A 17,958-nucleotide genomic window follows, 5' to 3' on the forward strand; every position below is an offset into this window, starting at 1 on the left:
CTACAGAGAGCACAGGAGTGGGACCAAGATTTTCTGTATCACTCCAAGCCTTTCTTCATACCTGCACCAGCTTCCTCCCCTTAGGGGATGCTGCTCACCTGGGACACAGTGCTGTTACCAGTCCTGCTTACTTCCCCTCCCCTGATGCGATGTGGTGGAACAGCAAGCATGACTTGTGCTTTTTCTCCCAGTTTCCACGCTCCCCCTGCTGCTTCCCCTCCCCGATGGTCCGCGTTTCTCTCCTCACTAAAGCAGAGCCTATTGCTGCATTAATAGCCACGCGTTCTGCAGCAGGCTCTGACAGCAAAGCTCAGCAGACTCCTAGAGGGCAGATGAAAACAAAGCTATTCTGAATTTGATTAAGGGGCCAGAATAACCTTTAACAGAGCCACCTGAGGCAAGGTGACAGTCAGCTCTCCAGCTGAAAGCCAAAGCTAGTTTCCTCACATCACACGGACAGAGCTCCCCACTCGAGAGGAAGAGCAACCCAATTTCATTACTGTTTTACAGCAAGCATGCAGAGGGATGGTCACAGCACTCAGCTGGCATGAGGGGTGACTACTGAGCACCCAGACAGGAAGGATGTGCTCTCTTGAGGCTTTCACATCATTTGAGCTGGGTTTCTGCATTACATTAAAACACCAAAAACCTCCTTATTCCTGCACTGAGCTTAGAAACTCAGTTCCTAAGCAGAGCTCTTGGAAAAGGTTGCAGAGAGATGGAAAAATCTGCAAAAATACAGAAAACTAGATATCATAAGAGTAGGCAAACCTTAGATTTGCTCAAGAATTTTGCAGAAACAGAAGTATAAACAGGCTAAAGCCCAGCAGAGATGAATAGTAATGTTTCTGCTCCCAGATGGAGCTTAAATAGAGCACTCGGACCATGGTGAACCCAGGTGATGCTATTCAGGGTAATGAAGGCCTTCCAGTACTCTCAATGCCCAGACACTGCTGGCTTTTCTGCTGTACAGGAACCTGAGAGAACGTTTAGAGGGAGTGTCAGACCCTCAGTGAACAAAGTGTCTTCTCTGGAAAAAGCCCTGAATAGCTCATAGGTTATGCTTTTCATTACTAAACTGGAAAGCTCAGTGTTTCTTTGAGAGACACTCCTGGTTCCTTAGCAGTTGGCTAACTGGGATGCAGTCAACTCCAGAGCAGAGGGAGCAGCCTGCATCTGAAGAGGGCTAAAGTCTGTTGATGCTGAGAATAAACATGTACTGTCTTATGGGGACTGTGGGCACTCCTACAGCTGTGTTTCTGCATGGTTTGATGGGACTGAAGATCTTCAGCATCTTTTATGCAGAACTGTTATTTTCAAGTCTCCCTGAGCACCAGACAACCCAGAAGAGAAAGCTGGCAGCTTCCCCACAACCCACTCCTCCTTTACCTTTAGTGGGAAAGAAGTGCCTTGCGAGATGAGCAGAAAGAAGCACAGCCTGCTTCCAAGGAGCTTGTGCTCTATAGATGCAATGCTCAGCAGCCCCTTGAGGCTCCCTAAAGACATTTAGTTATGGCTGAGGAGTGTGCTGGATGGCTGAAGTCATTGGCAGACCAGTACTCCATGATAATGGAGACATTAAATCAGTCATGGCAGCATGAACTGCATAATAGATGCAAAATACAGCAGAAGTCTGATCCAATTTTGGCTCTACGTTGTTTAGTGGTGAAGTATCTCAGGGGATGGAAAAATACTAGGAAGTGTGGAGTGTGTTCCCCATGCAGCATGGCCCAAGAGGTAGCATTCTACTTGCTGTAACTAACTGTAGATATAGAACTTCCATATACATATTCCCATACTGTTTTAATGGCTCTGCAATTGCATGCTGGAATTCACCTGATCAGTTCAGCTGCGGTCAACAAAGGCAGAGGCATAAGCACACAAAATGGCCCTCCTGGTTCAACTGCAGCTGGTTGGTCTGCTCTAGGGCAAGCTAACACTATCCAACACTGCCACTTCATCTTGAGCACTGTTGTGCTGCAAAAGTTCTTCACAACCAGCTTCTGATCAGCTCTACATAAGCACACAGGAGATAGACAAACCAAGTTCCAGCCAGTATCTGCTATGAGAGAAATTGAAATAATGCTGGTCCAGAAATGATGCACACACTATTTTTCCCAAGTGGCTATGGCATTCATTTGAGGAATAAAACCACAGTGTAGTGGAGGTAGGATTTTCTGTACTTGGAGGGCATCTGCCATTTGACATCAGACTCACAGATGCTAGCACACGGGATGCAACCTGGGACCTGCAAATGTAGCATAGTTGTTTATGATCACAGTAAAGGCAGAACGTCCCAAGATTCTAAACCTTTTCAGTAAGCAGGAAAGGACTTGCAAGGAGGCAGCAGGATTTCCATCTCCACTCTTTTTCCATCTCCCATACCCTAACAAGTTAGCTGGCTACCTGAAGGGCCCTGCAGATACAGTGTGTGTATTTGTATATAGCACAGAACCACAGAATATCCTGAGTCTCAAGGGACCACAAGGATCAGGCTTACACTCCCTCTAGGCAGAAAGCTCCATGCTGGGCAGGGGACAAACGGATTTGTATGAGATGCAGAGCCATGCTGTTCTCTCAGGAGTATGCACACAGCATGTTCAAACTGAACTGGATCAGGATCTGGCCCATTGTGCCCTTTTCAAATCAAGATGTTCTTCCAAGCCTATCTGACTAGAAGGGATGCTGCCTGGCATCACAGAGCTCTGCCTGCCTTGTAGAGAGCAAGCCCATCACCTTTCTATCTGTGCCCAGGAACAGACTGCTGTGGGCCAACCTCACCTCCCCTAAACATTGCTTTTGCCCCAGGTGCTCAGAGGCAGTGCACAGCATTCAAATCTCAGCAGCGAGAAGTCAAGTGCTCAAGACTGACTAAATTCAGGGTTGTCTGGGGAGCAACTCCTTGTTTCATGTGTGGCTTGGCTAGCTGATCTTCAGAGCCCTACAGCAAAATCCTCACTACACTCAGCTGGAACATGCCCCCTGGCAAGGCAGCCCCTGCTCAAAGCAGCATCTATTTTCACCCATCTATACCCCCATCCAGACCAGACACCTGATGCTGTCAACAGCCAAAATTTGCTCCAGGGAACCTGAAAAGCTCAGTGGCCGTGAGAGGAGGAACATGCCTTCAGACTGGCATTAACACTCCACTGAGCAGCTCATGTCAGCATCGGCAAGGGCACAGCTGCAAAAATTCATTGCTCTGCTGGATGCTGGCAACACTAGGTGCAAAGGCATAACTGTCTCCATAGCGAGGATTCAAGATGAGGCAGTGAAGTGACAAACAAGTGATTCCAACAGCGGCATCCTTCTGTTGCCACAGATCACAACACGCACCAAGTGAGGTAGGGCAGAGGACGGGAGGCTGGGGTAGGTGAAATCAAGAGCTCCATTCTGTTCCCTGTATTGCTTCACAGGTTACAGTAACATGCTTGCCCACCTGTGCGCTGTCTGGGTCACTCCCTGCACAGCATTTAAGAAGCATTTTGTATTTATCCATGCAATACAAAAACTCTCTCTCCTTCCCCACTCAATCTTCATCCCGTGACACCAGTTCAGTTGTTTGACAAGCTTGTTGCACCCCCTATTACTGCTAGGTTTCCTATCTCAAGGCTAGCACTTGCCCAAAGAGCTGGGCATAGCTCGAAGTTGCTCTCCCCCAGGACTGCCACTGTGCCTGGCCTCTGGCATTAGATAAGGTGCTAACAGAGCTGTGTCCAGAGCTCAGGAGCCACTGTGGCTCTCAGCAAGACCTTACTCCATGGCTCAGGCACACAGGAGCGCTGCTGTCCCCACAACAGATCTGACACACACTCACATTCAGAGAGCAAAGGGCAAGATCAGGCATGGAGAGCATGCCAGGAAAGTGACTCTGAAGGCTGCCTGCAGAAAGCCCTAGTAGACAGAGACCCAGTGGGAAGGGAAAAAGCCAGCCAAAACAGTTAAACAAATACACAGGAGGGAGCTGGCAGACAGAAAAGGCAACACACTGAGCCAGTTTCAGGCTGAGAGTCATGTGCTAGGCCCCCAGCAGGGTTCAAGCTCCTGAATAACAACCCGGCTGAGAGGGGACACACACACACACATCACCATGACAAAACTCCACAATGCTGGCAGCTAGGGACATGTCTGCTTGGCCAACACAGAATTGCAGAAGGCAGTTTACAAATTCTCCTGAGCAAAGGCAGGAGGAGGCTGGAGATGCTGTACAGTCCCCACATCCAACCAGAAAAAGCACATTCACTTCAGTAAGCCCTGGAGGAGTTTTACTGCTTCTCCTAGACTGGCAACCCCAAGTGCCAGCCAAGGTGGCAGATAAGTGCTGTTCTAGACCAGTCTCAAGGTGACAGTAACATTTAAGGGACAGAGTTCCACATAGGGATCAAAGCCCCAAGCTGGAGCTGGGTGGGAATGGCAGCACTCATGACTGCACTGCACGCAATCATGTCTTGGTATCTACGCCCAAGGAGGACATGCAATACTTGAAACCACTTCAGGCAGGACTTATCTCCCTCTATTTGCACAAGCAGTGCCCACTAACTTGAAGACCAAACATAGGATGTATGTACCCAGGCCATAAAACACCAGCAAACTGCTAAGCAGCTGGTGCAGTTTCAGGTTGTTCAGCTATGCTCTTCCTCCCCACCATAACCTCAGGAATTTAAAAATAAAAAGTGAAGGAAATACGAAAGTATTGGAAAACAAATTGTATTAAAATGCACACGGTAAGAAAATCACATGTGAATTATCAGCCCAACTTGCCCTCCCTTAACATCTCCAGCTCAGGGCTTCTCTCTGTTGCTACTCTTCAAAGCAGCAATCTCAGTAAAAGGATATGAGGTGCTGTTCAGTTCAGGTGCCAGCACTTGGATAGAGCTGTAAATTCACATCAGCTGACAGCTGTGCAGCGCTGTCACCCGCTGAGTCAGGGGAAGCCCCTTCCCTGAGGCTTCTGGACACTGCCCCTGCGTGTTTTGAAGATGTTTCCACTGCCTATTCAGGTCACCCCTAATATTAGAACTGGTCAAGTTTTATTTTATTTCTTACCTTCTTCTGCCCCTTCCCTTTCACTTGCAGAAACCAAGCAGGTCAGCCCATGTGGGCACCTGGGGAAACGTCAAGTGTCAGGTGCAAAGGCCTAAAGCTGAGCAGCTGGCTTGTTCACAGAGAGTTGAAAGCAGTTTCAATTATCACCCAGCAGGCTGCAGAGTCACCAGAGATAGGAAAAAAGAATCCCTGAAGGTGCTTGCAATCCAAGGGGCACAGATAAGGCAGACAAATGCCTTTCAAATGCTCCTACTCACCCCCTCCTGCAGATGAGCTCTTAACAACTAGGGATAAATAATCAGCAAACATACCATCTATGTGGCCAGCAATTCTCTCCCTGTTGGGCTCAGCTACAAAACAGAACAGCAAACAAAACTGCTAAACAGAATTGGCTGGGCACTTAACTACTTAACTCTGTTCTATTTACAACATCTTCAGCAGCTCAGCAGTTCCTTAATCCATAAGGCACAAAGCAAGCAAGAGAACATGTAGCTTAGTCCCTCTGGACAGTGAGCTCTGTAGTGCAGCCAGGTGGCCAGAAGCACAAAAGGTTCATCTTGCACATGGTGGGCTCTGCTGCCAGCCTCAGAACTGCTGGACAATCAGCTTCCGCTTCACATCACGGCTGAATCTGTTCATCTTGAACACCTCGCTGTCATAGAAGGCAGAGAGGTTGTGGATGTTGATCTGCCGGGCCTGGGAAGCAAAGAGAGCAGGGGGAGAGGTAAATGCTTATTCAGAAAAATAAGCACCATGTGGTTTTCCATAGTAGAGGGCACACAAAATTTGTCAGTCAGCAATCTCTGCTCAGCAGGAACCAGAACTGCAGTACCAGGGGAGACTGCAGGTCAGGAGAATAGAGCATTGGCAGAGCTCAGCTGAGTGAAGAGAGGATGCTGGCTCAGCATCTGCCTGCTCTCAGCTCGTCCTTTTACTTCCACTAGAGGAAAAGCATACTCATTAAACCTAGCTATTATCCCAGAGCTCCCAATCCTCATATATGAGAAGCAGTTTTGTAGGATCTCTGACAGAGTGTGGTCAGGATTTACCATGTCAACCTCAAAGCTTTATGGGAGTGCACAAGGACTGAGAAGGAAGAATATGGTACTCCCAGGCAAGACAGGAGTAGAGGCAAATGAAACAGTCCTGGTTCTGGGGTGAATTCAGTAACACCAGGTTTTCCTGGTACACTGACTTGGGAAGATACACACCACGAAAACACCTCTGTTTGAGGCTGCTAACACAAAGCAGGAACCAACCCTACAGAAGGCTTGTTAGGATAAGCTCGTACCTTATCCACCAGATCCTTCTCTGGGACTTCTATGGTGTCTTGCTGGGCCCCGTAGCGATTTCTCTGGTACATCACCTGCTCTGCAACCAGCTGCTTCAGGATGAACAGCAGCAGCTCATTGTTGTCTCGCTTGAAGGAAAGGTAGCGGGAGAATGTCTGGGAAGGACAATGAGACAAACCAAGAGGGTCAGGAACCCAATGCCACACTGCAGGTCTCCTGTGCCTGAAACCAACCAACCCTTCTCCCACAGAGCACAAGGGGAACCAAATGACACCACTGTCACCTGCACTCTTAGCGTCTCCTATGGGATTTCAGCCTTGCCAAGCTGCCACCTGCACATGGAGTAACAACACAGCCCTGTATTATCCAAGGCACTTCTGCCAGCTGCTGACACCCATACAAAATCTCTGGAGAGACCTCAGCAGCAGCCCTGAAGCCTCTCAGGGGCTAATAGGGCACCACTATGGAGGTTTGCTGCCCTTGAGGAAGGGTAAGGCAGTATCCCTTAGTCCAGACTGCCTTGTGCCCTGCAGACTCACACGTCTGGCTGGCAATTTGCAGCAAAAGAGAGAGGCCACGAGTCGCCCAGACTGAGGGCAGGCACTCTGTGGATGGATGCCAGGCTGTGGCTGGCCAAGAGCTGTTCAGAGCCAGGTCCTGCTGCTCAAAGGGCAGCCTCTCACTGAACTGCGGTGTGAGCTGTACTGGTGTAATCCATCCCCTGAGAAGTTCTAGAAAAACTGCAGAGAGACTGCCACTGGCTGTGGCAGTAGTGGAAGCACTGGGCCAAAACAGGAGAAAAGGTGGCAAAATAAGAGAAACACAGCAGTGTTCTGGATACAGAGGCTTAGGACACATCTGTTCTCACTGTTATCTCAGCCCTGACAGAACACCACTGCCAAGAGAGCCCTTACATGCCCCACTACAGACTAGCAAAAGGCAGTTACGCAGCAGCACCTTCAGACTCACAGTTCTCCATTTGCACAGGCACGACACCTGTTTGTGCGGGACAGACTCCAACAGAGCCTGCAGGATCCTCTTCCCACAGCCAGGGCAAACAAGAGGGCTGCACCCCAAGCCTGAGGGTCAGGGCAGAGCAGCTCTCAGCTCAGCCAGTACCCACCTTGCGCATGCTCCGCATGACACTGAACTTCTGCGTGTCGATGAAACTCTCCAGCATCACCCGGATGGCCATGTTGACATCATCCTCCACCACATAATCTCTCAAGTGCATACGGGCATGAGCCTCAGCCATCCGGATCATGGACTCAATGTGCCGCACTGTGATGGGGATGCTGCCAGTTGCCTAAGGAGGGAGAGGAAGGAGAAACCCCTTAGTGAAGGATAGAAGACACGGGGAGGTTTCTGTGTCAGGACCTGGAGTGCTTGGCATTCCAGGAGATGGCACTTGGACCAGAGGACTGTGTAAAGCTAAGTAGGCTCTGCCATCTGCTGGCATATCCTGCACAGTGTGGTACAGACTCCAATACTTAACATTTTAATTTGGTAGAATACGAGGGAATGCTACATGAGATCCCTCTTTGAAAAGCACTTAGTGCCTTTCCAGGAAACAGCAATCCTCAGTTACCTTCAGCAAGCATTACATGGAGAAACAAAAATGTTAGAGAAAAACATTTCCCAAACTCACAAAGTCTGATCTCAAGAAAATTCCACACGATTGGAGAGGATGAAACCAGCCTGAGAAATCCCAGATAAAAGAGGATACTTCTACAGAGAACAGCTCCTTATAACACAGCAAGAGCACATGGGAGAACGCAAACATTTCCTGTGGGCCTGCCAGACTGGGCAAAAAGACAACAAAAAGACTCTGCTCTGGCAGACCCCAGTATGTATGTCCAGTCCACTGCACTATGTATTATCTACAAGCAAGACCCTGCATCTAATTGAAGAATCATCTGTTCAGCTAGCTACTGTAGAATCGACCTCTCTCTCATAAAAAAGCAGCACAGACTCTTGTGACGTGAATAGCTAGAATGTGTCAACCTGTGCTGGAGCAGTCACAGGCTGATTTGCAGTCTGGATACACACTCACTCCCCTTCTTCCCTCAGTATTCTCACCATAGACTCTTTCCTCAGGTCACTGTACATCCGGGCCACCTTGTCCTGGTCCATCTGGTTGAGTTTGGGGTGGACCTTCTCTTTGGCATAGACGATGTATTTTCTCAGAACCTCCTGAGGAATGGGTTCCACCCCGTATGTATTGGGAAGAATAACCTCACTGGCATCTCCATTCACTGCCTCCTTACTACCTGGGTGGTGCTTGACGTGGCTGCCAACAACAAACCGGGCAAGCATTTCGTCCTACAAGAGAGCAGTGTAATAACAGAACTGAAGACACCCAGTAGACAGCAGAACTCTGCAAGCAGCTGCAGCTGAGCATCCTAACAGCCCAGTGCAGACACACTGACAGCATGATTTTACCTGCACAGGGTCCACTGTGTCTCTCACCACACACAGGATATCGAATCGAGAGATGATGGGCTCTGTCAGGTCTACATTCTCTGAGAAAGTCAGCGATGGATCGTATCGACCACCTGGAGCAGAGACAAACCTCAACATCAGCCACAGGATTCAGGGCTGAAGCTTTGAGGTAAACATCAATCTCCTTCACAGAGAGACTTTACTGCTCGCTTGATTTGTGTTCCAGACTGGAGAGAAGGGAAGCTGCACTACAGTTCTCGAGACAACAGGACTGATGCTGGAGACATGAGTATTCCTGTGTCTCTCAGCACTTACCTATGGGATTAGCAGCAGCAATAACAGTGCAGCGAGCCTGTAAGGAGGTGACAATGCCTGCTTTGGAGATGGAAATACTTTGCTGTTCCATGGCTTCGTGTATGCTGGTCCTGTCCTGGTCGTTCATCTACAAAAAAGCAAAGATGATTCAGTTCAAGTCAACATTGCCAGTACACCAAGGGGAATTAGCTTGCACAGGGCGCTCTGAAGAGACAGCAAACTGTACCATGCAGACCAGCAACAGCCTAAACAAACTGCAGGGAGCCCAGTCTGCTGGCCGATGGCACCCCAACTTATCTCATGTCCTCATCACAGAGGTTACAGCCAGCCCCTCCACAGCTCAGCCTTCCCAAAGAGATGCAGCTGGAACGCACCTTGTCAAATTCATCAATCAGGCAGACACCTCTGTCAGCCAGCACGAGGGCTCCTGCTTCCAAAGTCCACTCTTTGCTGACCGGGTGCCTCTGAACATAAGCTGTGAGGCCCACAGCAGAAGCACCCTGGCCAGTGGTGAAGATGGCCCTGCTGGACACCTTCTCTATGTACTTCAGAAACTGTGACTTCGCAGTACCAGGGTCTCCGCACAGAAGCACGTTGATGTCCCCGCGGACTTTGTGTTTGCCACCTACAACAGTAATGGGAGAGACACACAGGCAGCTGAGTCCTCTGTGCACCACTTGATAGCAACCCTACCCTGAACACCACAAAGCTGAAGGGAAGGCAGAGTATGCAGAGAAACCACTGTACAGGAAAATTGAGGGGAAGATCAGATATAGCCACTGCCATATTTTGTTATGGTTTAGAACACTGAGAAGAACCAAAAGTACTGAAGGATCAAATACAGCAGTGCATAAGAACTAGGAACAAAGCAGAGCTTTTTCCTTTCCACTGCAACTGCAGCTTTTTAAATTGAGTGTAAAAAAAGCATTTTTAACCCTGCTGAATGCATTCTTTTAAGATGACAACAAATCAGGACACCAACAGATTGAACCTTTAAAGGAGCATCAAATATGACTTCCTAGAGGAAGAGGGATAAAACCATGCCTAGGCTTGCAGCAGGAGCTGTTTTCAGTCTTAGCATTTCTACTCTCACACCAATTTTTGGTGTGATAGAACAGCCACTTCAGTCAGATTTCCTCAGTCTGTTCACTTGCCTGTCACCAAGACACACAGACAACTCTGACCACTCACTGCAACAGCACCGACAAACCCAGATCCGTTGAATCAGCCCTGCACAACACATTACACTCACCTGGGTTTTTGGGCTCTCCACCAAATAAGGCTAAAGCCAAACCCCTCTTGATATCTTCATGTCCATAAATAGATGGGGCAATGCTGGCAAAAATCTGAAGGGAAATGCAGAGAGTTATCTAGGGAGTAACGCTTCCCTGTCTGGGCAGAAAGGGGTGTGAAAAACAGCTTGGATTTATCTATGGTTGCCAACACTATAGAGCTGTCTTTAAAGAGTCTTATTGTCTCTGCTGAGGAAGATTTTTCAAAAGTAACCATCAACCCAGAGTCACAAAGTTGTTTCAAAAAAAAAAAAAAAAAAAAAAAAAAAGCCATTGGATCACAGGAGATTGTATGGTTTGGTGCTAGAAGCAGCAGCCACAGCCTCTAGATTCCAGCTGCACACCACAGTGGCTGTTATCACCTACTGCAAAGCTGGAGACCTTGATTCAGTTTGAGACCTAGATTCAGTTTGAGACCTACTCACTGCATGTGATAATCACTGGATGGGCTGTTTTACACATGAATCACGGTCAAATATGATGAACAATAGGCTTATTTTCTCCTGGGTATTCTGAAAATAGCCTGACACAGGAGATTACTGATTTTAAAACAGCTCTGACTTAAAAGGAGCTACTCTACGCACCAGAAACAACACAGTCAATATTAAAAACTGCAACCAAGGCAACAGAGTGAAGTCTCAACATTGGAGAGTTTAAACTCAACTCAAGTGAGGTTTAATATGCACCAGTCCAGGAGCCTTCTTTAAAGTACTGTATTCAGGTCTCAGCATGTGGAGACAGACAAAGCTAAGACCTCCAGCATGGTTTAGCTAGGTAATAACATCCAAGAGGATCAATTCTGCAAGCACTGGCCCCTCAGAGTACCTCCTCACAGTTTGCTTTCAGGATATAGCAAGAGAAACTAATGATCAAATATAAGCAGTGCCTGAGCAACTCTCACTTGTCTTCCAGCCCTGTGGCTATGTGGAGCCCCAGAGAAAGAAGGGGAGAAACAGAAAATTTGATCTCCAGAAGGGCAAGGAAAGTGTCATATTTGCATCTCTCTGGTAACTCATGCTAATCAACAGCTGAGAGATGACCAGAAGAGCACCCAGGGAACTGAGATTTCTGAAAGTCCCTCCACCCGGTGTTTTGCTAGCTGACATCTCACATCACTTTCTGATCCAGCTGCCAGATGATGGCTGGCTGTCAGCAGAAGAAGGGAGTATTAGTAACAGACCCACCTTCTCCCCAATTTGCTCATCCTTGGACAGAGCCACAAGCATTTTCACATCCTCATCAGTCAGCTCCCCGACAGCCAGCTTGTTGTCCTTCTTGGCAATGTGGTTGGCCAGGATCACAGTCGCAAACACTGGGAACCCGTTGGCAGTGTTCAGGGAGCCATCATAGTTGTTGTGATAGATCCCTGTGAGCTCCTGGGAAGCAGGAGGTGGTCTGTCAGTGCGTGCACAGCCTCAAACAGCCCCCTCTTTCCATTTTAAGATATCAGTCTTGTAAACAAGTTGCCCAAATGCATCTGAAGACAATCTTCCTTCCTTCTCCCCTGATAGAATTACTGACGTCCACCTTGATGTTATTGTCAGAGAGTTTACAAATGCTCTGTGCTCACTCCACGTACTTACAATCTCATCCCCTGGCTTGCAGCTGTCAACCAGATCAGCAAGGAGAATGGCATCCTTGGAGCGGGGCAGCCTGCCAGCAGCTACCTTCCCAGGGCTCTCCTGGATTTTGATGCGCTGATAGTTCTGATAGACTGTCTGCAGTAGGAAAATAAAAGTTAACCAGCATTTCCGGATGGCATTGGCACTATCACTCTTAAAAGGCACCTTACTGGAAAAAAATCTATTCAAAGATTTACTTTATTTTAGCTAGAAAACTACAGGAGGATGGAGGTTGACAGGAGCAATTCCAGACTGTGATAGACAGCAACGATGACAAATTTATTTTCCATATCTGATCACAGAGCTTCAGCTTCTGTGGTGTTTGTCCAACCTGGATCAGTTCCTGGGAGAAAGACATTCCACTCACAATAGTTAAAAACACCAAAGCAAAGAATAAAAGCCAGATGCTCCACATCAGGGATTTTGCTACAGACTTGTAGTTTCCTTAGTTGGTAGATCTGACTAAAATACTGACCTAACTAGGAAAGGAGGACAGCTGGACAGCTTCTGTCCAGCCTGGGCAGAACCAGCAGCCTGGTACATTTGTGTAATTAAGCAGCTCCCAGACACCCACATCTCTTACCTCTTCCATGTTGATTTCAAAGGGACCAAGAGATTGACACTCTGGGCAGGAACCGGGTTTCACCTCCTGGTTCTGGGACTGGAAAAAGGGTCCCAAGATGAATCTGCACTTGGTGCAGTTGTACTTGACCATGCTCAGCTGAGGCAGGACTCCTGTGCAACTTGTCACCACTCCGCTGGTCCGGATCAACTGGTTCAAGTGTAGTTGCCTGAAGGAAGAGAGATACTGGATGTCTGCAGGGCACAGAAAGAACACCCTGCAGACATTTCTGCTTGAAGGCACATCCACCATAGGCCTTCTGAAAAACAATTCCTGGTAGGAAGATCAAGGTTTGTGTTTTCCCTTAGGGGACATTGGAAGTTCATCCTTAATCACTCTTTTTCTGTTATAAGTTTAGCAGTTCTGTGGGGTTTATCTGGAACTGTAGCTTCCAGATTAGTTCTCCTTAGCACCCCAAAGCCTTCTGTAGGTCCTACAGCCACTGCTGGTAGTTCTGCTGCTTACCTGAGCGACCGCAACTCTTCCACCAGAGGGAGGTGGGAGATACGAACATGGATCTCTTGAGCAATACGATCGTACTTGGGGTACATGGCCAACACCACTTCCTTGGCTGCTTCATCAAAGATCTTCAGCATTTCTGCTGGGGCCTCAGGTAGAAAGTAGGCAAGGACATGTTCCTGGGCAGCCAGATCCTCGTAGTTCACCACTAGACTCTCTCTGTTCTCTTAAGAAAAAGAAGGGAAGCATTTCATTTTCAACCTGCTCACTTCTCAAGCAGCCTGTAAAAGATATCCAGAACACACAAGCTGGTTTCCTGCAAGCTGCAGCTTGTAGGTGTCTGCACCTCTCCTGAGAAACGTGGAAGTCACCAACTTAAAAACAGCTGGAGAAGTCCATTAAAGTTATTTTTCTAACTATTTTTTTCCATCAGTACTCATTCTGATTATTTCTCTCCAGGTCTGTAGGTATTCCTCAGACTCAGTGTTCCTGAGACTTGAAAGCCTCAGCCCAACAAACTACTCTCATACAGACTCCAGGAAACAGAAGTTAATAGCACTGAATGGCTGGCAAAAATATTCTGCCTCTGCTGTTCCTGAGGAGTAGGAAGAAAAACGCCTTTATTTTTTAACTGTGTAACACCAACCAGGATCCAGTACTCAATCTTCTGACTCAGCATAAGTAAGAAATATGAACAACTGCAGTTACAGAAGTTGTTCTTAGATGTAACAATTCCAGCTTTTAAAAATTTTCACTGATGGTTTCTGTCAGTGACTGCTTCTGTCAGTGAGTAGTCAAACACAGTGCTGCAACACAGACATGATCCTCAAAGTCACGCTGTATATTTGTGGCCCCTCACTGGACAACCCAGTTTTCAGTGTGAGAAACTGTCACAGACAGCAAGTAATTGTTGTCTCTTTCAGACCACAAGCACGCAGCCCACTGTCTGCTGCTACTTTTTGCCAGCATTTCTAGGATATGAATATTAATGAGTAGACGCGAGGGGCCTTCTAATTAGTCAGACAGAATCAAAGAAGGCAGTCATGATGTTTCCACTGTTCATTTATCTCCGCTAGCATCAGTTTCTCGAAGTGCTGACTTGGTGTCTGGGACAAACAGGACAGGCAGAAAAAAAATCCACCTGTTGGCTGAATCACTGCAAAGTACCACAGTCCACATAAAGAGGGTTATCACCCAGCTGTACCTTTGCACATGTCGCTGATCCTCTCCTTGAAGACGTTGTGCCCATGGTCATCCACATGGGTCTTCAAGAAGTTCTTGAAGCGGTGGTAGATCTCAAGCCGGGGAGCCGCCATGGAAACCCACTCCCTCACTGAATGCCCTTTCATGTCTTCCAGATTTTCGATGCTCTCGATCATGTCTTCATCCTCCTCCTCTATGCCATCAGCAGCCCGTTCTGCCAGCCGCCTCTTCCGCGAAGGACGGTCTTCATCTTCATCATCGCTGTCTATGGGTTGGCAAGACAAATCGGTCAGAGTTGAGTTTCCCATTCTCCCTCTTTGGAATGGTCATGGATGAACTGCAATGGGCTGAGGAAGCAAAGAGGCTGGCACTTACAAACCAAAAACTACCCCAGGCCCAGCCAAACTCCAGTTCAGCTCCACCTAATTTCTGCATCTTCCACTATAGCTGAAGTCTTTAAAGGGGAAGATTTGTAATCAACAGCACTCAAACCTGTCCATTAACATACCAAGGAAGCAAGTCCAAACAACATACTTCTAAGTGCATCAAAGGCCCTCCCACCCAGCCCACAGAAGCCTCTGTCATCTCCACCTACCATAGAGCAGCCCCCTCCTCATGCGGCCCATGCCCTGCTCCAGCTCACGGTCCCGCTGCCTCATCACTCTCTCTGCAGCTTCCCGCTGGCTGGCAGTCAGCTCCTCCACATCTTCATCATCCAAGGCCAGGCCCTCTGCCTCGTAGACATCCAGCTCTGGAATGGGCCGGTAGTCCCTAGGGCACACACACAGCATTGAAACAAACTCCAGAAGCATTTATCCAGCTTCCCTTGGCTATCAGTGAGTCAGGACAGATGATCTGCGTCAGACGGAGCCCACGGGACAGGAAGGAGCAAGGGGAGATGCCCTGCAGTATGAAAGGCTCCAACACCAGGATTACAAATGCCAGCACTGAAGTCTCTGTATTGTACAGTTCTCTGGCTAGTTGGCAGGTCTGGCTGAGTAGCAAAGCATTAACATTTATGGTTGCAAGAGCAAGGAGCTGGGCTCGATGCGCATCCTATACCTCAAGATCCAGGTTTATTGTCCCTAGATCACAACAGCACTTTGCTCCTGGTTTGCAATGTGTTCTGTGCTTCCAGAACTTTACATCATCACGCCCTGGCTCTTCTTTCCTTACCACCCAGCAGCACTTCAGACCCTTCATTAGGCTACCAGCACCCACTGCTGGTCCGCACTGAGAATCCCCATAACAAAACCCCACCTACAAACCCAACTCCCCAGACGCTAGCTCTCAACGGCCTCCTTACCTCTCCATCCCCTCCCCGATGAGCTCTTCTCCTTCTTCTTCCTCTTCGGGGAGCCCTTCGGTGCCCAGGAGCCCTTCGGACTCATCCTCGAAGGGAGGCAGGTCCCTGCCAGGGCTGGACGTGAACGCATCGCCGCGGCGGGAGCTGCGCACGGGGCTGGTGACCGCCGCCTGCGATTCGGAGGAGTCCTGCAAGGAGGGGAGGGCGGGTGAGGGCGGCTGGGGAGCGGGGCTGCTCCTCCCCGCCACCGGGCCAAGGGGGCTTGGTGAATCCGGAGGGCCGAAGGGAAATGCTGCTCAGCAATGAGTCCTGCTTCCCGAAAGCGGAAAAATTAAAATCGTGAATGTTCCCCACAGACTGCAACGGAAAGACCTGAGAACCAGGTCCGCTGAGCCCGGAACAAAGGAGAAGATCTCTGACCCGCCCCAAAGCTCCCTTCTCCGATACAGGGCCACCGGGAGACTTCTCAAGACAACCGGCAACCCCCGCGCCCCCCGGAATGAATAAATAAATACAAAGAAAAAAATCAACAAACGCCTCCCGGGACAGGGAGGAATCGAGCTTTGCGTCCCGAGCCCGCCCGCCCGCCCTTTCTCCCCAAGCCCCGTTCCGCCGCTCACCGCCATCGCTGCTTCCTACCCCGCCGGATTCCGCGCGAAAATGCACCACGTGGGCAGCAAAAGCGCGCGAAACCTCATGAATAATGAATATATCTGCCGCTTGCCCCGCCCACCTCGTGAATATGCATGACCAAATTTCCTCCTGCTCGACCAAACCCGTGCTCGGCCGCGGGCAGCGTGGCGAGATCGGGCAAGAGCGGCTTGAGTTGGGCGCTCAGCTTCTCGGAGAACTGCGTTGGGCAGCTAAACCTATCAGTAAATTGAGGCAGCTGCAAGGACAGGGTTCCTTCTGCTAGGCCCACTGACATGAAGGGTGCGGGTCGGGACTCAGAGGCTCAGCTGATACTTGGAAACTGCTACAGACACAAATAGTGTCATGAGACTGTTTAACAGATCAAATTCTCCACTTCAAAATGCTATTTTTCAACGTAGTTGCAACAATTAGCTGTGTGTTTTCCATCAGCAGTGGTGGACAGTCTTCACGCCGTCGTAAAATCCTGCAGCAGCAGGAGTCACTGCTGAACTGTCACTGTCACCACTGCTGAACTGCACGACCCAGTGCCTCACTGTGCTCACTGCTGGCAGGAAGGTTCAACCTCTAGTGCCATCCCACAACATGCCCCTCTGATGCCGTGGGCCAGTATCATCATACAGGAGGAAACGCTTTCAGAGCAGCCTTTGTAACACTGGGCACAGAAGCATGTATCTATTTCAGTCACTGTGGCAACTACTTGAAGGGGCACTACCCATAAGTCCTTAATATCACGTATTGCTACAAGCCTGTGACCAGAAGAACAGCATAGACACCATGAATAACTAGATGTTCTGGCTGATGCATTCACCCTCTCTTCCCATAGAGCAGCCGGGCCCCAGGTGTGCACTCAGCGCCCACCAACAAACCAAACTGGTGTGATGTTAGCCATACCTGTGCTGAAACTGGAGCAAGGGGCACAGGGCTGACCTCTGCTGCAGCAAAGAAGGGCGGTTTGATACGCTGGCTAAACGCAGGCTTCTCAACAGCCAAAAACATGCGGCCTTACTTTCCGTTTGGATAAAGGTGGCTGAGAAGAGGATTGGAAACCAGGTGTTTACCTGGGATTTCTTGTATATCCTTCAGCGTCCGATACCTTGAGTTGCAAGAGACTTACTGAACAAATTTAGTGCGCAAATAACTGCTAATAAAATAAAACCATAGAGCCCTGTGAAGTACTGTCTGTTGTAAATCTATTGGGGGAGGCTACTGAAATCCCAGAATGAGCCAAAGCAGCTGAAACAGTATGGATATCCCTAAAGCTAGAAGCTAAGCCCGCAAGACAAAAGCACTACCTCCTAAAAATGGAAGGTAGGAGAGGAACTCAGCCTCTGACTGGAAGGTTGTGACTCACAGACTGTTATGGGAATGCTGTTCACACTGCTGTACTGCACTTCTGCCAGCCAGAAAGCCTCACTCCACAGAATGTCAGTTGGTTCAGGATCAAAGGGCTGTGAGTTCAATTGTGATGGAAGTACATCCCCTTATGGAAAGCCCACATACCCTCCTTTGTGTTGGAGGACAAAAACCCCAAAACTAGAAGGAAAACACCGTGGTGTTGGACTGTGCTCTGCCAGGACTTTAAAAATAGCCCCGTCATAATTGGGAACCAGCTTGCTAAGGAACTGGAGGGATGGCAGCACAAACGGCTGGAAGCTACACTGCGCCAGTGTGCAGATGAACTTCTTATAGGTGCTGAGTCAAGGGA

The 17,958-nt window shown here is 48.8% G+C and overlaps 1 protein-coding gene across 1 annotated transcript; it reads right to left on the minus strand.

The window, feature by feature from the left end:
* Positions 1-4,691: 4,691 nt before the first annotated feature.
* Positions 4,692-16,286, minus strand: MCM2 (minichromosome maintenance complex component 2). Its single transcript, XM_052678777.1, has 16 exons — positions 16,220-16,286; positions 15,600-15,787; positions 14,889-15,064; positions 14,295-14,558; positions 13,097-13,316; positions 12,593-12,800; positions 11,971-12,105; positions 11,572-11,763; positions 10,348-10,441; positions 9,470-9,720; positions 9,096-9,222; positions 8,781-8,893; positions 8,418-8,660; positions 7,462-7,644; positions 6,338-6,493; positions 4,692-5,742 (listed from the first exon to the last, which is right to left on the minus strand). The coding sequence occupies exons 1-16, from the start codon at positions 16,223-16,225 to the stop codon at positions 5,632-5,634; spliced, it is 2,667 nt and encodes an 888-aa protein (XP_052534737.1). The 5' UTR covers positions 16,226-16,286; the 3' UTR covers positions 4,692-5,631.
* Between the last annotated feature and the right edge of the window lie 1,672 nt (positions 16,287-17,958).

Source organism: Tympanuchus pallidicinctus, unplaced genomic scaffold (genome assembly GCF_026119805.1).
Source record: "Tympanuchus pallidicinctus isolate F22 unplaced genomic scaffold, pur_lepc_1.0 scaffold17, whole genome shotgun sequence".
In the NCBI taxonomy this organism is placed as follows: Eukaryota; Metazoa; Chordata; class Aves; order Galliformes; family Phasianidae; genus Tympanuchus; species Tympanuchus pallidicinctus.

Excerpts from the sequence above, each read along its gene's own strand:
- MCM2 (XM_052678777.1), bottom strand. Across the intron at positions 8,894-9,095 it reads TGCTGCTGCTAATCCCATAG|GTGGTCGATACGATCCATCG; the intron begins GTAAGTGCTGAG and ends TCTCTGCTCCAG. Across the intron at positions 7,645-8,417 it reads ACCTGAGGAAAGAGTCTATG|GCAACTGGCAGCATCCCCAT; the intron begins GTGAGAATACTG and ends CTCCCTCCTTAG.